General features: G+C 46.8%; 1 protein-coding gene across 3 annotated transcripts; it reads left to right on the top strand.

The window, feature by feature from the left end:
- The first annotated feature begins 1,537 nt into the window (after positions 1-1,537).
- FKBP6 (FK506 binding protein 6) lies at positions 1,538-21,824 on the top strand. Of its 3 annotated transcripts, none has more exons than XR_001413929.1 (8): positions 1,538-1,623; positions 2,122-2,324; positions 3,600-3,719; positions 4,784-4,978; positions 5,307-5,416; positions 8,538-8,625; positions 20,402-20,474; positions 21,777-21,824. XR_001413929.1 is itself a non-coding variant. In XM_014959721.1 (7 exons), exons 1-6 carry the CDS (start codon positions 1,608-1,610, stop codon positions 8,611-8,613), a joined length of 720 nt encoding a protein of 239 aa, XP_014815207.1. In that variant the 5' UTR covers positions 1,538-1,607; the 3' UTR covers positions 8,614-8,625; positions 20,402-20,846. The 3 variants fall into 3 exon arrangements, 1 of the variants encoding a protein (XP_014815207.1); XR_001413930.1 differs by lacking the exon at positions 21,777-21,824 and adding an exon at positions 17,534-17,699 and having other exon boundaries at positions 20,402-20,523; XM_014959721.1 differs by lacking the exon at positions 21,777-21,824 and having other exon boundaries at positions 20,402-20,846.
- Positions 21,825-22,074: the final 250 nt, after the last annotated feature.

Genomic DNA, 22,074 nt, shown 5'->3' with positions numbered 1-22,074 from the left:
CAGTGTGGGCTGGGCGGTGATTGGTGAAGAGGACGCGGGGCGGTGGGCGATGGGAGACGGCGGCGGCAGCAGTAGGAGGAGGAACATGGCGGGCGAGGATCGGGTCAGACCTGAGGGTTGGCCGTGGCTGGCACGGGCCCACGATCTGAGTGGCGATGGTGGGGTGCGCAAGGAGGAGCTGCGCCCTGGCCGCGGGCAGGCTGTCCCCCTGGCCGCCTCCGTGGCAGGTACTGGTGGGGCTGTAGGGCCTACAGTTCTGGGTGGACTCGGGGTCTGCTGCTCCCCCCATGGGCTGCAGGAGACTGGGTGGCAGTACTGGACACTCCCCCAGGTGACAGGGCCCAGGCTGGCTTTCACACCTTGCCTAGCGCCCTGTGCCCGCCATGCCCTGCTGCCAGCCGGGTGTCCCGCAGCAGGTGCTGCGTGAGCTCACAGCACTGCTCCCCAGGGCTTTGGGCACACTCAGCAGTAACATCATGCCCTGCTTTGTTGGGAGCCTGCGGGCTCCACTCACCATTTCATGAGCTGCTTGTGTTATAAATGGCAGTTGTTAAATTTAATCTGGACTAAAAAAACCTAAAATCCTTAAATGTGTAGTGTGAACTTGGGGTCTCATGTTGCTCTGTATCATTTATGCCTCTGTGCAAGGTCCTTGCTTTGGTCTTTGTGGCTGGACCTGAAGTGTGAGCTGGGGGAAATGGAGAGGACAGAAGCTGTTGTAAAAGAACCCCTGGACTTCTAATGTTGAGTTGCTGGTGGCTGGCAAATCTGAGTGCTTTGGGCTTCAGCATGAGATCAGAACAAGAACTTAAAAGTGCTTATATTATACAGTAGCATGTATTTCTGTTTCAGAGACTGCTCTCCCTTATCGGTGTTTCAGCACTTGGGATACTCTGTTTAACTTCTTGTGGCTGACAGATTAAATGAAAGGGCATCCTGACCTTGAGAAAAGCAGGATTTCCAGGTCCCACCTGTATTCAAAGTACAGAGTTTGAAGCTGAAAGTGGTTCCTGAATTGGACCTCATGTCATGTCCAGGGAAGCCCATTACAGTGGGTTTTCTAACTGAGTGAGCACTGGAGTTACTGACTAGTGGGCAAGCTTGGAGGTGTACATTTTCCCTTTGTTTTTCTTTCTAGGGCTCCAGCTTAGCTTGGGAAAGGCTTGATTATGTATTTCTGCAGATAATTGGGGTGTTTTAATTTCGGCGGCTGAAGTTTCCATTCCAATTCTTAGAAACACCAAATCACATCTCTTGATTAGAGAGGCATCAAGGCTGTGAAGCAGCTGTTTTATTTGGTGTTAAAACACAGCGAACACTACTTGGCTAATTGGATGTGACCAGGTTTTTGGTACAGAGAGAAGGTAGTTCGTGCTGCCTCTGCTCTCCTACAGCAGAAGGAAGGAAGAAAAGCAGGATAAAAGGGTGATGTTGCTGTTGCAAAACCAACTCCTGGTGTGCTTCCAATGGTACTGTTACTGGATATGAAATCATACTCTTGCTTTTCTCTCCGCTCCTTATGTTGGGCTGCAGTGAAGTACTCCGGGTACCTGGAACACTGCGATGAGCCCTTCTGCACGAACTGCTACAGCAGGTCTCCTAGGCTGATGAAACTTGGAAAAGGTAGGTTTCAGCCAAAAAGTTTGTCCTGGGACTGAGGGTTATACAGGCCAGCCCATTAATGCATGTTAATTTAAGGGCTTTTTAGTATTTTTAGGTTAGTTGAAACCTTTAAAACTTGTTAATGGAGTCCAAAAGCCTCCTGCTTCACACAGGTGATGGTCAGTCTGGAACTGACTGCGGGAGCAAGCAACGGTGCCCATGGTGTTGGTGGCACAGTGGGGGGTACTTGCTGCCTGCCTCCAGAGGCAGCTCCTTGTCTTGGTGTTTTTCAAATCACGTGAGAGGAGATGTCACTGTTTATGGTGTGCTTGGTCCCCACAGCAGACTGCCTTGATAAGCCATAACGGGGCTGTTGACCCTTTTCCTCCAGGCTTTTGCAGAAAGACTTTTTTTTTTTTTTGGAGTTCTTGCAGAAAAAACTCCAAGTTTTGTTCTTTGGAGTCTGAGGGGGTCTCCAGGTTTGTGATTCTCAGGACCTTCCATTTCTTGTTATGACAGAGATCACACTGCTGGGCCTGGAAGTTGCCCTGCTGACAATGAAGAAGGGAGAGGTGGCAAGATTTGTCTTCACACCAGATTATGCCTATGGGCGGCAGGGCTGTCCTCCTCTCATTCCCCCAAATGCTACAGTGATGTTTGAAGTGGAGGTGCTGGACTTCCTAGACTCAGAAGAATCTGACGCATTCTTTGAGTTGACTCCTGTGAGTTGCCTTAATAAGGTTTGAGACCAAACCTGTTGTCTGTCTTGCTGTTGCTCATGTGTTACGTATGTTTAGCTTAAATGCAGGTGCAGTTACCCAGACCCTGGGCTGCCAGCTCACTGCTGATACAAATGTGTGTCCTCTGATGCTGCCGCTGTGCTTTGTCCTCCGTTTGCCCTCCTCCTGTGCAGACGGAGAATTTGGGTGCTGCCTTTGTTTGCTCCCTTGTGCTGGAGTCTGTGGAACAACTTCGGTTTATTTTTAGCTTTACAAGAAACCCCATGGCTTCACTAGAGGGCACAAGCCTCTAGGAATTTCTCTGAAGGAACAGTAATGAGCTGTCTGAAAAAAAAAAAAAAAATCCTGTTCAGTACACAGCATTCAAGTGCTGCCCCCTCACCCCCCCAGCCTTTGTCTTTGCTTCTTGGCTGCTCTCCCAAGTGCTCCTTCCCTCTTCGCTTTCCTCCCTGGTGAGTTACGGTGTTATTGTTAATTCCCCCTTTTCATGTAAAGGGCTTTGGGCTGTGGTTGTGGGTCAGTGAGTGGGGCACAGGCAGCAGTGCTGGTGGGGGAGGCCTCTGCATTCCCTACTGCTGCTGCACAGACCGCTTTGTCCGCACGTAGCCCTGTGAGCAAACCACACTCGTTGCGAGAGAGCTTAGTCCCCTTCTTGCCAGTTGCCTGCCCTCTCTGGCTAACTGACCTCTCTCTGTGAGCTGGTTCAAACTTGGAAACCCAGGAGAAAAACTCTCTATGGATTTTTATTTTTTTTTTATTATTGGTGGGGTTTTTGTTTGTTTTGCTGGTTTGATGTCCTGTGTGGGTGTCAGGATGGTCCCAAAGCTGGCCTGAGGCAACCACCCTGGGTGATGCTGAGCCATTAGAACAATGGAGCCTTTCAGTCAGCTTCACCTTTTGTTCTAGCAGTAGCATTTGTACAAACTGCTCTGTGCTGAGCAGGTGAGAGAGTTGGGCAGGATTTAAGAATTAATTTCTGCTTTTTTTTCCTCCTACCCTGGAGTCCCTTTGGTCCTGGTGAGCTTCCTGACCTGGTAGCACTCTTCAGCAGGAGTGATCAGTACAAGAACAGTGGCATGTTTCAGTCTGGTGAAGGGAAATGCCACAGGGTGGTTGCCTGGCTGGACGCTGCAGGGGCCTTGGACACAGCCTGGCTCCTCCTCTGTGAACAGAAGGGGACTGTGCAGAACTCTCCTGTTGGAGCTCTCTTCTGGTTTGCTTTTGTTTGGGCTGAAGTTCAGGTATTTCTTTGTACAGGCGCAACAGGACACATTTCCACTACAAAAGGTGTTGAAAGTGGCAGACACGGAGAGAGAGTTTGGCAACTACCTGTACCGTAAGCAGCACTTCGAGAGTGCCAAAGACAGATACAAAAGGGTATGATACCAGAAAAAAATGTGTTTTCTGTTCTGAAAACACTGTGCAAGCAGTGATTATTAAGTTGTAGCTTACCATAACAGGTACAATTTAGAGATCAAATAACTTCATTACATTTTCCAGGCATAGTTTGTTATTTAAGAACAGAACTTAAACACCTGCTTTTATGTGAGTGACAATGGTAAATGAAGGAGGAGAAGCATTAGCCAAAATAGGCAGAACCCTTTTCTTTCAGGCTTGCTCCCTGTGGTCTCCAGCCGAGACAGAATGGTACATCTCGGCAGCTGTGAGAGCCCTGAGTGGTTTGTGTGGCCAAGTGCTGAACTGGAGCATTTCTGGCAATTTTCTGCTGGGAGGTGTAATAATACAGCATGGCCTTGTATCGCAGCAGCATGCTGGTTAATGCTTTGAGAAGTAGTCTAGAATCCCCACGATCTGGAAATGGAAATACCGCTGGCATCCTGACCAATATACTTTTAGCCTTGCATTTGGGAGTCACACAGTACTTGAGGCTGGTGGCAACCCCTGGAGGTTGTCCAGACCAGGCCCCCACTGAAGGAAGATCGGCCACAGCAGGAGGCTTCCCAGGACTCTCTGTTCAGGTTTTGAGCATCTCCAAGGACAGAGATTCCACAACCTCTCTAGGCAGGAAAATACTTGGCTATTCCCAAACTGGAAAGCATCTGCCTTCATTCCAAAACTAGTGAGGTTTTGTGAGACTTTTCTTCCTTCCATTTAGGGTTGCTTTTTTCTTGGTGTTTCTTTGTAACAAAAATAATGTAAATTGCCCTTCTTTTCTGTAGGATTTCTTTTCTGTCTTTGGCCTTAAAATCTGGGTGTAGTATTTTTTTTTTTTCTGCTGTTTTCCTTGATAGGATCCTAAACCGGTAGGCTGAACTGGCTAGTCATGCTGATAGTGCCTAAGTATACTTAGATTTTTGGTTATTACTATTTTTAACTGACTTAGGTAAACAGGAACATAGGTGTAGCTGGCTGACAAGATGGATTTATCACTCTCCATAACAGATTTGTTGTGCGCTAGTTCTTTTTTCCTGTCTGCTCAGGCGTTCTCCATCCTCAGTCGCAGCCCTTCCAGTGAGGAGGAGCGGTGTCAGATTGATGCTTCCAAGTTGCTGGTGCTCCTCAATCTCTCACTCACTTACCTGAAACTGGAACGTCCTGCCCGAGCTTTGGCGTATGGGGAGAAGGCCTTGGAGATCGACCAGAGAAATGCCAAAGCACTGTTCAGGTGTGGCCAGGTGGGTGAAAATAAATTCTTCTAAAAGCCACATCAAGGAACACCCTGGTTTGACTGTGACTGGAGAGAGCCTCAAATGAACTGAGGAGAACAACCAAATTCTGGGCCAGGCCTCCTGAGCTGCTGCAGCAGTCAAGGCAGTTTGTCTGCATCTGACCTTTTGGAAAATCTGTCTCTCTGTAAATCTGTCACACAGATCTTTTCATGGGGGATTCCTGAGCTACCTGGATCTGTCTCGGAAATGTTTGTGGCTGCATATGTTTCAGTCCTGAAGGATGGCAGTGAGTCTATATTTATCTTGTGACGCATCTGTCTTCTTTCAATGGCAGGCTTGTCTCCGCATGACAGAATATGAAAAAGCACGGGATTTCCTGGTCAGAGCTCAGCACTTACAGCCGTTTAACCATGATATTAACAATGAGCTGAAAAAGTTGGCAAGGTGAGAGAACTCCTTTCCATCCCTGTGGAAGAGAGAGTGCCTGGAACACCCACTCAAAAAATATTTAAAATGAAAAAAAAAAAAAACCAAAACCCAAAACTTTTGGGTTAGTAAGTGACTTGGGAAAATACATGAAATTCAAAAACCAGAAAAAAAAAAAAAAAAAAAAAAAAAAAAACACAACAAAAACAAACAAACAAAAAAAACCACCCACAAAAACGAAAAACCTCCAAAAAAAAAAAAAAACAAAAAAAAAAACCAAAACACAAAACTTTTGGGTTAGTAAGTGACTTGGGAAAATACAGAAGGTTTCTCTTGGTGTGGACACAGGTGGTTCAAACACTTTGCGGATGCAGTGGTTACAGGTGGTAGGTGAAGCTGAGAGCACCTACTCTTCCCATACAGTTTCTCTGGGGGGATGGATGTGTGTGTTCTGCCCCTTGTGAGGGGGTAGCTCAGGGTGATGACGGAGAGCAGGGGCTGCTGACATGCCTCAAGCACAATGAAATGTAGTAGGTTGGTGCTCGAGCTGGTCATGTTCTGGATTAATGACTTTCATTCCCTTTAAGATGTGTTGGTTAATTACAGCAGCATTTTTGCATTGCAAGTGCTTCAGCTTACAATCCTACAAATACTAATGTTTGTTAAAAGTGAATTTTGTGCTGTCTTGGAGGTAACAAGTGAGCAATCCTGAAGGCAAACCTTCCATGTGCCCACAGGCTGAGTACAGCACAATCCTGCCAGTGTTAGTCATGCCCTGGCCCCACCAAAACATGACTAACACCAGTCTCTGCCCTCTTTCTGCTCGTCCCTTTGAAACTGGGAAAAGCACCAGCTGGTTCCCCAAAACGTGTGCTGCCTTCTGGTGCTGTTCACAGACAGAAGGTGATGCCATCCCCAGCTTCAGACATCACAAAGCAGCCTTTAAATATGAACCCTTTTTTGTGTGTGTGTTGCTGCTAGGCATTTGCAAGAAGGTTTGTAGGCAGCAGTAACATCTCTTACTAGAGGAGTTGATGCAGCTGGAGGAGCTGGTCTCGTGAGCTGAGTGCCTTCACCAGGTAGTGGTTTGGTACAGGGTTGTCCTTGCACATCCATGTCCCCCATATCCACGTTGTTTTTAGTAGTCTGTGATAACGCTAAGGCCTCAGACTTGTTCTGTTACTTCTGAAGCACAAAGAACTTGAAGGCAGTATTAGCTGCTGGTCTGAAGGACTGCAGTAACCACTTCTATTCATCCTGATCTGCCCCTCGGTCCGTAGCTACCAAATTGCTTGGTGAGCGCAAGTAGTTATGAAATAGCTCTGGCTGCTCTTGGAGATGTGGTGTGTGGGTAGTGTCAGAGAGCCCTGGCACAGTGCTTAGAACTCCTGATTCTAGAAGCCTCATATGTTCTCTTAGACTCATTTGAAATATGTTAGCAGGTAAAAGAGGAATCTTGCTAATAATGTTGAGGTTGTGCTGCCAGGAAGCACTGAGGCATTGTGCCTCCAGCAGGCAGGTTTGTCAGCTCTATGGAGACAGCGGCTGGTACAGCTAATGCCTTGTCAGTGAGCTGAGTGTGGTAAACCACTGTTGTCTTGAAGTTTTTGCTTCAGTGCCAGTTTAAACTGGTGTATTTTTTGCTTTTACTATGACAAAGAGTAGAACTAATATAAAATAGACAAAGGCAATGTTATCAGGTGGTGTTAATTATGCCATATCTTGGCCTAGATGCTGTGATGTTGCCAAACTGCCTTGCCTGAGAAAACTCATAATGGATCTGACAAATGCTTCAGAAATGGAATACGAATCAAAATCTTGTTCTTAGAGGCTTTTTACTTCCTTACCGAGTATATTTATACTTTGCAAAAAGGACTGTTTTGTGTTAATCAACAGCTACCTCCTGCTATCTAAAACAAAACTTTAAAAAGCATCTCTTTAACAGCTGAATCGGGGTTGTGGCAAAATTCACTTCACTGGAGAACAGGCAGTGAGGATTTTGTGGAACATGTGTCTGTACCAGCTGTTGGTGCAAATTCTGCTGCTGCATTTGGCATTTTTGTTTGAAGGCTTGCATTGCATCAAATCCAGAACAAAATGAGGTTGTTCCAACATCTGGCATGAATTTGTGCTTACAATCATTGGCTCTTGGGTTTCCTCTGTGGTAGGTGTGTGAGCATGCCATCTGTCTGGGTGGGCATCCCTCATCTGCTGTGTGGACAGTTGTGGCAACATCTGTCTGAGACTTAAGAGACTTGCTGGCTGGGGTTCCACTGAACAGTGAAATATTTATGAAATGCAAAATTTCACCTTTTGAGGTTCTGGACCCGGGGTGCTGATGGCAGAGGGCTGAGAGAGCATTAGCCAGTGTCACACTTGTGCTGATTCTGGTGTGTTGCAACAAAAACCTTTAGGTTTTCCCTTATATGGTAGCAGATGCAGGAAAGCCAACCATGCAGACAGTCCCCAGACTGAGTCACCCTCTGGCTCAGGGATTCCTCACCAGTGAGACCTTGGTGCCAGTGAGGTGAGAGCACAGGGCGCAGAGGACATTGTGCTTGGAGAAGCAGCGATTCAAAGGGAGCGGTCTGGTAAGCTGCTTGCCCTGTGACGCTGGGAAGTAAGAATGGAGAAACTGTTTGCCATGTATCTGGACAAAAATCCCTGCTGTCTCCTACCCATCCTCTGCCCAGACCTGGTGTCAGCGATAGATACCCTGGAGTAGGGCACTTGGACAATGTTTCTTGCTAGGTGCTGAAGGAGCTCGCACAAGGAGTGCCACAAATGAGGAGACACGAAACTAGACCACAGGATACAGGTGGGGGTTCCTCTGCATTGCCACATGCTTGCAAAACTGGTGTAGAAAGCGTGTGGCTGCCAAAAGTTAAATGATCTACTTAGCTAATAGTCACCAGTGGAGTAGAGACCCAAGGTCTGGGGATGAGGCCTGATGTTTCCAGCTCTCCTTCCCTGACAGGGCAGAAAGAAGGGCTTGGAGGAGCTGTCTCTTCGCTACCAGCACGCTCTTACATTAGGCTAATGTAGCTATATAGAAAAAATATTTGTTTTCTGTTTGTGGCAGTGATGGTTGGGTGGGAAGTCCACAGCCCATGATGCCATGCTGTGCTCTAATTTGCAGCAGCTACAGGGACTACATGGAAAAGGAGAAAGAAAGGTGTTGCCGAATGTTTGCCCGTCTCAACTCTTCCGGCTAACCAGAAATAAAGGTAAACAAGTTGTAAAAAAGGCCGAGGTTTCTAAAAACCTCTGTTGTCTGAGCTGTGTTTTCAGGTGGGGAACCTCCTCTTCTGCATGAGAGGGTTTTGGAGGCAAAATTTAAGGTAATGGGAGTGGGTAGAGGGGAAGAGGTGGGATGGTGGGGTGAAACACTGCTGCACTGTTGGCTTGGGGAATCTTTCCTGTGAGGCAAGCTGGCATGGGACAGGAACCTGAAACTGGCAGCACTTGAGTAAGTTTGGTTTTGTTGTTTCCTGTGCTGCTCATCCCAGCTATTTCTTGTCAGAGCCAGGGGGAGAAATAGCTGTGTAGTCTTGTTTCTCTGCCAATTAAAAGAAACAAAAGAAATTGTTCCTGTCAAACTTGAGAATTGGATTTCCTCCTCCCCTCCAGTGCTCCTGTCTGGAGCTGTTGGAATGCCTCATTTCAGAAAAATCTAAATATTTTATTTCTGGGTTTTTTGAAATATTAAGAAACCTGTTTGTATAGAAAATTTCAAGTAGATGTTTTGGACTCTTTAAAGCCTTAAATCTTCTAGCAAAATTGACGGGTTTATAAATGCACAAAGGCTCTTTGATCACTTTTTTTTTTTTGTCAAAACCTTTGAGGGGTGTAAGGGGGAGTGGAAATCTTTGCTGGTCTCTTGCCTCAGGGTAAACCCTAGGGAAAGAGTTGCAGAAAATGACAGCAGCTTTCTGTCAGAAAGCATCACTGGCTTGGCGCTGTCAGAGCTTTCTCTCATGCAATGCAAGCAGAACCTCTTCTACCTGTAGAAGATGAGTACTGGCAGCCTTTCTGTCAACAGCAGTGCAGGTGCAGGTCTGGTATTTCAAGGTTGGCTCTTTGGTCTGTGCTTGTGGGGAAGCTCAGGTGGTATTTGAAGAGGAGGTTTGATTGAACATCTGCTTCCTAAAGCAACACACCCCTCTCCTGCTGGAGCCTTTCCCCCTCTGCCTGCTCTGAACCCGGCCCGGTGCTGAACTGCCTGGAGCAGAAATTATTCTGCCCTGGATTCAGGATGAGACTGATTATGTATGTTAGCAGGCACCTACCCTCAGGCAAGTAGCTGTGCAAGGGGGTTTCAGGCTGATGTGTGAGCCTGCCAGCATGGGCAGGAAGTCCATGGCTCTGGACTTGGCAAGGAGGCTCCAATTCTCCACTTGCTGAATTTCGGAGACTTGCAGTTTGGACTTGGCTCTTGTGTCTGACAGTCGTGTGTAGCAGTGCCTCACCTGGGATGTGTCTTGTGTTGATCTGGGCATCAGCTGGCCCAGATTTGTGGTGGAAAGTCTGAATGAATGTGGTGGTCTGCTGTTTCACCAGGCAGATGCTCCACTGTCGGTAGTGTGGCCTCTTTTTTCCCAAAAAGCAACTTGTAAAGTTGCTGATTTCCACACTGTTGGTGTGATGGCACATAGTTGCTGTTGTAAGTAAAACAGTGTCTTCAGTTAGTAGAGACTGAGAAGTGTGAAGGGGAAAGGGAAAAATAGAAACCTCTACTGGAGGCAAAGTTAAAGATTGGGCTGAACTCTTCATCAGCCAGAGTTTCTCCACTGACTCCTACCGATGCACACGTCCAGTGCTTTCCTGGAGCTCTCCTGCCTTACAGAGCGGATGGGCAGCTGTCAGTCAGAAAGATTTCTAACCTTCTTTGAAGGTGATTTTAGTTATAGTATTAAAATAAGTGTTCCAGACAAACATAAATCACTAAGACCTACACAAGAATCTACTGTTAATTCATTGCAAGAAAAAACCCTTGCTGGAGGAGGCTCTTGCAGGGCAGAGCCTTGTGCTAGCTGGAGGTTGGTTTGCTGCTGCGTCTTGCTTAAAAACTTCATTACATATTCTGAGAGGAGCAAAGCAGTTCCAACTGGAACTCCTGCTCTCTATCAAAGGCACTGCTAATTCAGTCAGGCTTGAGGCAGAGCATTCTTTGGTGTTTTCTGACAACTTTGTACAAGTTCAGTTCAGGGCACAAGCTGTACTGGGTCAGTCTGGCAGCCCTGCTTCATCCTTTCTGTCTTAGGTGTTTAGTGAGGCCTGTGAATGCTGCCTGTAGCTCATGTTTAATGATCCAGTGGAATCACAGCAGTTATGGAAAACTTTCCTATATACCAGCTGGCAGGTGCTTTTTAAGCATTGACCTGACCTGTTGTTCAGCAAAGTGACTGGAAACTGTAGTTTGGGCATTTTCTCCCTCCTGGCACTGCCACATCCATCCCCCTGTTTCAGAGCTCCTTCCCAGGCGGGTTTGCTGTACCTTTTGGTGAGTTCTGCAGTGGTTGCTCAGTTACAGGGACAAATACTTCCTTTCTGTCTACTGAATAATCCAGAGCTGTGTTGTATGTTCTGCGCAATGACACTCAAACCCAGACAGCTTGAGTGTCTTCATTCTGCCTGGCATTTCTATATCCCTCTCCCTGTAGAGTCCAATTCCTCTAATTGCGACAAACAGTATCTTGCTCGGAACAAACTGACTTCCTTTTTAACAGAGTTCCAGGTCAGAGTAAATCATCTCTTTGGTGAAATGCAAGGCCACTTGTGATGCTTCCTGGGGGAATTCAGAGATACACAGAGGTAGGAAATAGAAGTACAAATACTTTTTTAAATCCATGTGCTCCAGTTCCTTGCAAACTCAGTGGCTTGGGTCTTGTGTTTACCCCTCTTTGGGTTTGGGTTCCTGGTCTGCCTCTGTACACTTTGTGTAGTGTGGACATGTCAAGCCAGGTTACCTGGGATGTGCATAGCTGAAAGTCCTCCTCAGTGTCCCCTAAAGTGCAGGATGGATGTGCTGAGGACCATTGGCTTATTGGAGCTTTTGGTTCGTTCTTGTTTGAAAGACTCAGCAGAAATAAATAAATAAAAGAGGGAATTCTACTGTTGTATTGCTGTGGTCCCTCATGACCATGAGAACTTAATCAAGAGTTGGGGACAAATTCCTTAGAAAAGCCTGGATTCTAGTTGAGTGTTCTTGGTGATAGTTTCATCCCAGAAAGATGATTCTCTGAGTATTTTTTATTAAAGATGGGTCAAAGTTGAAAGCTTGCCTCCCAGATGTATATCGGCTTAATAGACAGAAGTGGTCTTGGTAGTAGAGAGCACACAGGGACGTGTTCCAGTGAAAACAGACAATGCTGACATTCCAGCAGGAAACTATGACTCTGAGGTCAAACTTGAGATTGCTACGAATAGCAGGGTCTAGCAATTCTGAAGCCATTAATTGGTGAGGATTGGCTACAGAACTGTGGCTGTGTCACCAGGTAGAAGTGACTATAATTGGGCTTAAAATCAGCAGCAGTTGCCAGTTAAACTGACCTAATGAGCTGAAAGAGACTTGCAAATAAACTGAGAAATATGTGCATAACAGTCAAAACTCCTGCCTTGGGAAGGCTCTAGACTTTGATTCAACAGCAACTTGCTCTTTCCCCTCCTGCTCTCCCTTATTACTGAGCAAATCTAAAATGTGCCTACTGCTGATACTGTCCCTACCCACTGCATGAAGTCCAACAACAGAGAACCAGCAATTTCACTTCTTCCTTTAGAGTATGCAAATTATCGTACCACTGAGATGTCCTGTGCTGCAAAGGAAATTGTTAAGTATCTGTTTTATGCTGAGCATTGCTGGAGTGAGCAGGAAGGCTTGAAGGATGACTTAATTAAGCATTCTCCTTGTTAAGCAGAGGAAGGAGAAAAGCTTTAATAAGGTTTGGTTGTGTGGGGTTTTTTGTTTGTTTTCCCTCAAGCACTCTCCTCTCCTAGCATCTTCTTTTTTTTTTTCTTTTTTTTTTTCTTCTGCAGTTTGTGCCTGTGGTAGTACCTGTAGTACCTCTCTGGAAATTTGGTAGGTTCTGGTCTCTTGTAGACACTGCCACTGGAGAAATGACAGCACCACCTCTGCTGAGGGATGCCCTGCCACGTGCTTCCTGGCCAGTTGTATAGGACACATGTCCCTAATTTGAATGCACGAGGGGTGGCTTTGCCCAGACCAAGAGGTCCAGCCTGGGCTTAAAAGTAAAAAGATGTGAAATGGAAAGGAGGAAGACCCATACAATACCTCTGTGCCCTACCCTGCCTGTCCTCCAAGGCGTTGGTAAGGTGAGGGTTTTCCAGCCTCATCAGAGCACTGCTGTGGGGCCCAGCCCAGGGCCACGCTCTCTAGGACTTAACAAGTGGCTGAAGCTTGGAGTTCCCCTTTGTATGCTCAAACATGAAGCCCCCAGATCAGGTAGGAGCAGATTTCTGGCTGTGTTTCTCCTTAAGCTCCTGCCTGTCCTCCTCAGGCCACCCAGCACATTTGCCCTGGAAAGGACAGGCTGAGCTCCTGGTGTATGCCCTCGTGCAGGCTTTTATTTTTCAGAGCTTTTGGCAGCAGCAGAAAGATAAACTATGCTGCTGTTACAGATAAGCAGGGGGTGAAAAAGATGCTGGGCTCTTTTCATTCTCGTGATAATACTTGGATTAACATGCAGGTGGAGCTTGAAAAAAACAGGCTGTGTGTAAGATGTGAATAAGAAGAGTTTTGCACAGCATTCAGAGTTACTGGCCGTCACTTCCAGCAGCAAGGAGGCGTGTGGTTATTTTAAGGTTTGCTCTGAAGTATCATTTTTAAAGTTTCCTTTTTTCACCCCTTGTGTTTCAGTTGTGATAAGCTGTGTGAAGCATAAGTAAAAATGTTTTGTTACCTTGACCCAAGTAGGCTGTGACCAAAGCGATTTTGGGTGGGAGCCTGCTGCAGGTGCTTCCGACTCATGTGCCTGTGGTTCCCAGCATATTTGTGCAGGGAGCTAGGCACACAAGTCCCTGGTGCTGCTTTTGGTCCTTGTGGCATCACACTTGGTGGCAAGCAGCTCTCCCCGGGTCCTGCCAAGCCAGGCAGAACTGGTGTGTCTGGTCACCAGTCCTGCTGGGCTGCTCCAGACTTTCTCGCTGAACCAGCAGAACAAATGTCTTTATCCTGTCTATTTCTCTTAATCTTAAATCAGGGGATTTTAAAAGCTCATGCCTTATACAGCAAAGCAAAGGGCCCTTTTCCATACTTTGCTGTTGCGTGCTTGTTCTTCTTGGAGGAATGTTGAGTTTGGAGAACTGTAACTGTGTCTGTTTAAAGACTTCCATATCCTCTTGGTCTTGGAGGACATTGCCATCTCCAAAGAGTGAAGGATGTTTTTCACCGCTTAACTTCAGAGACATCTTATTCTGAGCAGACATGCTCAGTGATTGAAATCACTGTGCATGGACATGGGCCAGCTGTGGCCTGGCCAGTGTGCCCACGTATCCTGCCCATGCTGGAGTCAGCATCACTGAACATGGGTGTCCTTGTGTCTTCACTGTGGCACTGCGCTGAGGACTCTCCTGCCGGGACCAGGTCTCAGAGCTGGCAGCAGCATTTGGAGCAGAGGGGAGCTGGTGCACAGCAGAAGATGACTTCAACAACACAGCTGGGAAGAAAAGAACCTTCAGATTACAGTGGTGTGAACTGTGCTCTCATGGCTGATTTTTCTGGGGTGCCTTCCATGGGCTTTTTATGATTATTCCACAGTCTCCACTTTTTTTTTTTTTCAAATGAAACTACAAACTTATAATGACATGATACCCTAGGCTTCAGGTGATCTGATCATGAGAGGATGCTGGTGCTGGTCAGGGTCTTGTGAGCCCTTCAGCTTTCTGTTCCAGCAGAGTGAGCGGTGAAACTCTAACAAACTTTGGAAGAGTTTAAAATGCTCTGACTGGACATTGCAGTAGCTGTGATGATACAGAGAAAGCTGAGGTTACTAAAAAGATTCCTAAGTGCTCTCAAAGTGTTCATTGTGGTTTTGGGAAATACTCCTGTGTGCTGCTTGTGAGGTACCCAGTGTTGTTGAACAAGTGTAGCCCTGTAATGGGGTGTCCTTTTCATCAGCAGGGACACAGAGCAGCTGAGGGGGCTGGGGGCTACATCATGGCTGGAGCAGCACCAGGGCATTGAGTGCTGTGTCTGACATGGTGGCAGCAGCACTTTGCAAAAAGACAGTGTTTTTGGTTGTCAGCACCAGGAGGCAGGAGATACTAATGAGGGCTTTAGATTTGGGGAATGATACTTTCCCAAAAGCTTTTTGTTTAAGATGTGGGGAGTGTCTCGGCACTGCTGAGAGCTGCTTTGCAGGGCTGTAGTTATTTCCAGTGGGGGTAGACGTGACCTTCACATGTCTATCCCACTACCCACCCAGCTTTACTGGGGACCTGTTGATTTGACAGAATGCTGAGTATTATTGACATGAAAGTTATCTGAGCTCTTGAAGGACTGGGAGCTGCTGTAAGGATCAGTTTCATCCCAGACTTGCTGGGTGAAGTCCTTTCTGAGTCAGAAGTGTGTGTTGAAGAGTTGATCCTTTCTTTCACCTTTCCATAATTGTCCCTCTTCTGAGACCACCTGCTCTCTGAACAAGCTGTTTTGTTGCTTTGTCTGGGTGCTGTTCTATGGGACTTTTTTTTAGAAATGCTTGGCAAAAAGCTCTGCTTTCTGTTTTTCCTTTTTGCTTTAGGTATCCTTGTCCTATCAGAGATCTGAGGAGATTTGACAGATCCTTCTTCCATCACCTCAGGTTCAGGATGGTAGTGCATGTCATCAGCATTCAGGGTCTTTGGAGTCAAGACTTGTTAAAGATCTCTGGAGAATTCATCCTGCCGCTGAGCTGTCTGACTAGTGGGCAGGCAGTGCTTGAAACTCTCTGTAGATCCTTTGCACAGCTGAGAATCATGACAAATTGACTTGCAAAAAAGAAACTGAGAAAAAAGCATGTAAGTGCAGATCTTCAGATGGCTATGGATGTTCTTATAGCTTGGTTATATAAATGATGAGTAGTGCTTCTGCTCCTTGCACCTTCATCTGAATTTGGATGCCTGGTGCACTAGTGATGTCAGGTCAGAGCCTGCTCCAGCTTTCAGACATGGGGCATGTGAGTCTGCGTGCTTGTGTGCTGCCACACGCTGAGGAAAGACTTCACAGCCATCTTGGCTATAAAAGTGAGTCTGCTTGAAGCACTAACAGCTGGCCATCCCCAAACAACACGGCAGAGAGAGAAATGAGGGTATTACTGCAGAATTACCTCCATAGAGAGCAGATAAGTGGTACCTAATCAGGCAATTTTACTGAAGGCTTGTCACATGCTCAGAGATGGGCTTCCTGGAATGGCGGGACGTTGTGTTCCCTCTAGTCGTTGTCCAGATAAAACTGTGGCAGCCTGGTGTTGTAAATAGCTGTTTCTTCTCCTGGTATCAGGGTGGATTGCCCAACACATCTCATTATCGGCTCGCTGATAGCACTTGAGCTGTTGCTGGGCCTTCTTCTGGCTATTTGGGAGAGCTGCAGCCTCTCGGTAACCTCTCATGTCGTTCATGTGGTGCATTTCAGAAAGAGCTCGTTCACCTCTCAGTAGCAGTGGTTTTTCTCCAAGCTGTCATTTCAGAGTGGCAGTTTCTTTTGGACTTGTTGGGGTTTGAGTGAAGAGCGCTTCTTGGGCAATTGCCATTCAAGAAGGTTTTAGCTTCTTTGTTGATCTGTGCTCCAAGTATCTCCACATAATGTCTCCTTTTCCAGCATGCTGGTGTGGACCTGTGTTGTAAGATGGACTGTATCCTTCTGACTACCAAGTCAAGACTTTCCTGTTGTTCTTCTCCATGGTCAGTGAGAATCCTATTTAGGTTTGAAAAGAAGGCATTCTGTCTCCTGTGAGAGACGTGTGGAGGCTACATTTCCCTGAGCATACTTCAAAGGCATTTCTCTGGGATGTAAAGGCCAGGCTGAGCCTTCTAGGCTGCCCTCCACAGAGCTGATGACTAGAATGCTTCTCTTGAGTACTCTTCTCACTGGGGGTTATCTCAGCACCGAGTCAGAGGGTGGGTTTAATGAAGGCTGAACTGCCAGGAGCTGTGCTTTTAGTGCACACTTCTTACTTGCTAGCTTTCCTGAGCTTTGGCAAAAACCTTACCTGCCGCGTTTGGTGCGTACATGGCACTTCCCTGCAGGAGATGGAGGTGGGAAAGGGGAAGCTGGGGAAGACTCAGTAACCATTCTTTATGCAAGAAAGCAGCCTAAACAAATTTTAAAGCCACAGTTAACCATTAACTGTTAATTATGGCTTTAATGCAGAGTAAAGGTGACTGTGATTATAGATGACCTGCGACCTGGTGTGTTGCTTACTGTAAATTGATGATTGTCTGCCTCATCTTTCTGAAGCATGAATTAATACAGCGAGTACCAACAGACTTCTCTCTGAACTTCAAAGCGAGTGTGTGCCTTGCTGGGTTTTGTGGCTGAGTTGCTGCCAACCTGCTGTTAAGGGAAGGAAACAAATATTGGAGTGGAGTCCTGGTTGGAGCACACTGTTCTTCTACCTGCAGGAGCAGCAAACGCTTTGAACACGATCCAGTTCTCTGCATCTTCAGGGCCGTGTGTTTTCCCTCCGCTTCTCCTTTGATTGTGTAGCCATTAGGTGGAAATGAAAGAGATGAACTGATCAAACACTCTTGAAATGGCTTTAGGGTTTCAGTTTGAATATTTTTTTTAATTAGCTCCATGTAAAGACTTTATTACTTCAAATAGCAGCCATGAAACCAGAAGACTCACAGTTTGATCCTTTGTTTTTATGGTGCACAAGAAGTCTCAGTAGCTGTAGGTTTTATACCCAGCTAGACACCCCAAACCACAACTAACAGCCACTGGAAGCATCAAGTGATTATCTTTTAAGTATGCCCATCAGGGATACATTAAAGGAAGTGCTGTGTGAGGATAATATCAGACTGACAAGAACCAGAGTAGAAGTCAGTTGCATTTTAACAGGAGCAAAGATGCTTTTCTCTAATAATGTGCAGAACACTACAGTGCATCAAGCATAATTTGTCTTTTTTTTTCTACTGTAGAAACCTTTCCTTCCTCGTTCTAGTTGCTAGAACTTCTTGCTGTGAACTGGAGAAATGATTTAAGTATTTCTACCTCTGATTAATTTTTGAAGAGAAGAGATCAGCTGAAGTGTCCTCAGTAGTTTTCCTTCTTTAGAAGCTTCCTCTCCCCCTTCTCCTGATCAGGGTAGGTATCAGAAGGTGCTGCTAGCCTGAAGCTGATTGGAATATCTTGTATTACAATGAACCTTGTTAACCCCTAGGTCTGGAAGGTTTGGTGGCCTGTTGAGTGTAACATGGGATTTTGTGAGTCTGGGTGAACCAGGACAGTGACTCTACAATGACTTGCTGCTGTGAATCCTGGTTTGTGCTAGGCTAGAGAAGTCTTTACGTGTGTGTTTCTGGCAATCTTTAAAGTTGTTTGACTGTTTTGTGCTTTTATTATCCCTCACTTTAAATTGGGGGCAGCCCTTGAGAAAGGCACATTGTCCTGATTCAGACTCGGTTTTCTACAGGGTGGCAGTTGAGTCACCGTTTTGTTTTTTTTTTTTTTTTTTTTGTGGCTCTGAGCACAGACTGACTAAAACCTGGTGCTTCACGGTCATTGGGGGAGGATGAGTAATGTGGTTGACCCCATAGCTGACCCTGCTCTGAGCAGGAGGTAGGACTAGAGACCTACTGATGTATCTTGCAGCCCTAATTATCCTGTGATCCTGTGGTGCCATTCAAGGATACAAAAATGAATGAGGTGTGGATTTTGAGCATCATGTGATGCTTCATCTCCTCATCCTCTAGTCTGTAAAGCATCTGTTTTCCTCACAAATACCACTTTTTTTTTTTTTGCTTTCTGGTTAGCAGAGTGTAAATGGATATCCTCTAAGGAGCAGGCTTCCCTGTTTTGCTGCTGGTAATTTGACTTGCGTTTGCAGAGATGGCCCCTGTAGGCAAGCCTGCTGGCCAAGCTGTAGTGGCCTTGGCTGCTGAAGGACTATCAAAAATGGGTTTGGGCTCCTGGTATTCTTGAGCTGAGAGGAGAGAGATCTTTTGAACATACCTCCTTTGATCCTCAGAACTTCTGTAGGAGACAGATAATGAGTTATCTTGTGGAAAGGTTTCCAAGGATTTATCTGATTCTTTTTTTTTTTCCTTCTGCTGTTCATCGTATGGATAACGGAGGGAGGAGGCTGACTCTTCAGCAGTGTTTCAGTACCATGTGCACTCTAACAAGTCAGGGAAATTCCCTCTGTATCAGTATTCCTCCAGGAGTTTCTCAGGTGTCAGTTGCAGCAATGTCATGAGGAGGCACATTAGAAAGCAGTGTGAATGTGTGCTGAGTGTCTTTTATCCTGGGTGCTTAAAGGCTTTGGGGACAAGAGAGAGGTCCACGTTGCACTCGCATGTACTGCAGCTCCACCACAAATTTGTAGTGTGTGGCCAGCACTTGAAAACCAACTCAAACAGCTTGCGAGGGCCAGGGAGGAGAAGGTGCCGGTTATTCTGCAGGTGGAGGGGCAGAGGGAAAAGCATGACTGGGAGAGGCACCAAAGGAGCAGGCGAGCTTTTGGCAGCAAGGTCAGTGTAGCCATGTAGAAGGTGAGGCAGGTGATCCAAGACAGGGTTGGAAAAGCATGAGTGATGGGTAGCATGGGTCACCCTGTACCAGAAGGAAGGTTGCCTGAAGGGCCTTCTCAGGGTTTCTCTGAGGTGAACTTCCTAGTTTTGAGTTCTTAGAATTTTAGAACAGCTAGAGTTGGAAGGGACTTTAAAAATCACCTAGTGGAACCCCCCTGCCCTGGGCATGGACACTTCCCACCAGACCAGGTTGCTCAAAGCCCCATCCAGCCTGGCCTTGAACCCCTCCAGGGATGGGGCAGCCACAGCTTCTCTGGGCAACCTGGGCCAGGGTCTCGCCACCCTCACAGAAAAGAATTTCTTCCAAGTATCTCATCTAAATCTCCTCTCTTTCAGTTTAAAACTGTTCCCCCTCATACTATGGCTCCCCTCCCTGATCAAAAGTCCCTCCCCAGCTTTCCTGGAGCCCCTTCAGGGACTGGAAGGGGCTCTAAGGTCTCCCTGGAGCCTTCTCCAGGCTGAACTCTCCTTCCCCACCCCAGCTCTCACAGCAGAGGGGCTCCAGCCCTCACAGTATCTCTATGGCATCCTCTGGCCGCACTCCAACGGGTCCACGTCCTTCTGATGTTGGTGGCCCCAGAGCTGGAGGCAGCACTGCTGGGGGGGTCTCCCCAGAGCAGAGGGGCAGAATCCCCCCTTCATCCTGCTGGCCATGCTGCTGGGGATGCAGCCCAGGATGTGGGGGGCTTTCTGGGCTGCCAGTGCACATTGCCAGGTTGTGTTGAGCTCATCCACCAACACCCCCAAGTCCTTCTCCTCAGGGCTGCTCTCCATCCATTTGTGCTTGGAGTTGCCCCAACCCACATGCAGAACCTTGTGCTTGTCCTGGTTGAACTTCATGAGGTTGGCATGGTCCCACCTGTCCATCCTGTCCAGGTCCCTCTGGATGGCGTCCTTTCTCTCAGCTTGTCAACCACTCCACACAGCTTTGTGTTACGGGCAAACTTTCTGAGGGTGCTCTCGATCCCTCTGTCCATGTCACTGACAAAGATGTTAAACAGCACTGGTCCCACTACTGACTCCTGAGGAACACCACTCATCACGCGGTTTCCTCCAAGTCCTGTGTGAGAAAGTTGAATGAATTTATGGGGATTTCACGGCGCCTGTTCCACTTGTGCAGATCCACAGGATTCTGGGTGTTTCTTTCAGAGCCGCTGTAGATGTGTGTCAGTAATGATTGACCATTTAATGCTAAAATGGAATAAAATGTACAGGTGATCTCTGTGGGACACTGACTGTGGTATTTTGTTATCCTAGGACCTCGCCAGCTGACAAAAGGAGCGGATCTTGGACAGGAGGGAGACCCACCTCTGGGCACACGGAGATCTCGGCATGTTTTGGGAAAAGGGGCAAGAGCACTGTCTGGTTTTGAGAGCGTGAAGTGGAAGTTCTGTGGTTATACACAACCTGATTTTCTTGAAGTTGGTTTTGTTTGCCATTTTGTGAGGCTGTTTCCAGAAAAACCAAATCCTGCTGTAGGAGAGGAACGTATTCCCTCTCTTTTCCCCTGCCTACACTTTTAAAACAACAACAAAAAAACCCTTTCTTGACACCCTTCCTCTTGCAGATTCTGGGCTGCTTTTAGGGAATCTGTAAGTGGCAGCAGGACACTGTGAAGTTTTGTATTGTTTATACAGGTTGTTCTTTAAAAAAATTATGCTTGATATTTTTGTTCTGAGAAAATAAACCAACCTGAGAACTAGTGCTGGCAGGACTTGTGCCAATTTATTGTGCAAGAGTCTTCAGTGTACGGAGCTGGAATTTAGAAATAGGGTCTGGTTTGTTGCTCTGTAGCTAGCTCCCTTCTTGGGCAACAAGCATGTTGTGCTCTTTGCTTTGGCTGAACATTCCTGTGAGTGTTGATACTCAATTTCAAATTAAGAATAGCGGCTTTATCCCCTACAAATATTGCTGACTCCTCTAGCTTTGATCAAGTTGGTTTCCTTTTGGAGCAAAATCCGTTGTGCACTGCCCTTGTCTCTCTGAACATGCACCTTCCTGCTGGGGCTGGGATTTATTAAATGCACAATCAAGTGCTTCTAAGTGAGATGGTGGCAGGTAGATACAAAACTAGCAAGAAGCCATGGAGGAGGAACCTGGTAACATGAAACAATGTTTTCGTGGTATTTGTCCTGCCCCTGTTTGACTAGGATGGATGTCTTCTCAACATGATTCAGTGCCTTGTTGTTGACTTGCTGGGCAGGGAGGGTTGCCTGTGGTCACTCTGTGATCCAAGGCGGCCCCTTGCCAGGAGAGAAATGTCTGAAGCGTTCTTGTTCTGCCACTGTCTTTATGGTTTTTGGATTCCTTACCACCACACTCTGACAGCGTCTTAAAATAAAATGCCCTCTTGGTAGGATGTCCCAAAGAGGAGGGTGGGGGGAGGTTAGGAAAGCTTTGGGTTGGCAGCACCTTGCAAGCACACTTCTGGACCCCGCTGCTTGTTCTGGGCGTCTGTGTTGTTGGATAAAGTACAGCTTGGTCCCCGAGGGGAGGTCAAATCCTGCTGTGCTGCTTGGTTTGAAGAAGAGAGACCTAAAGGGCATGCAGGGTTTGGGTTTTGTCGTCTGTCCCCTAAGAATAATCCAGTGATTAGGTTTTTCTGAGATTTGCTTCTTTTTTTTTTTTTCAGAAGATTCCACAAGACTTCTTGATGATCCGAAAGGAAGAAATTGAATTATATCCTACTAAATCTCTTAATCATACACTGTGAGGCTTTGTTCTGATGAATAGCATGCAGTGATAATACACACTTGAAATGTACATGTTGTGTGGAAAGTTGTTGGTGAGACTTTCACCTGGCCTGGGCCAGAAACTCAAATTGCTGGCTCTGATTTAAAGATCCTAAGCCTGGGCTGCTTGGGCTTGGACTCTCACAGCCATCGCTGCCAGGACTTCCCAGCTGTCCCCCTGTCCCAGGTGGCTCTGTC

Source organism: Calidris pugnax, unplaced genomic scaffold (assembly GCF_001431845.1).
Source record: "Calidris pugnax isolate Ruff unplaced genomic scaffold, ASM143184v1 scaffold461, whole genome shotgun sequence".
In the NCBI taxonomy this organism is placed as follows: Eukaryota; Metazoa; Chordata; class Aves; order Charadriiformes; family Scolopacidae; genus Calidris; species Calidris pugnax.
The sequence above is the reverse complement of the archived record's forward strand: the minus strand, read 5'-3'. Positions and strand labels throughout refer to the sequence as shown.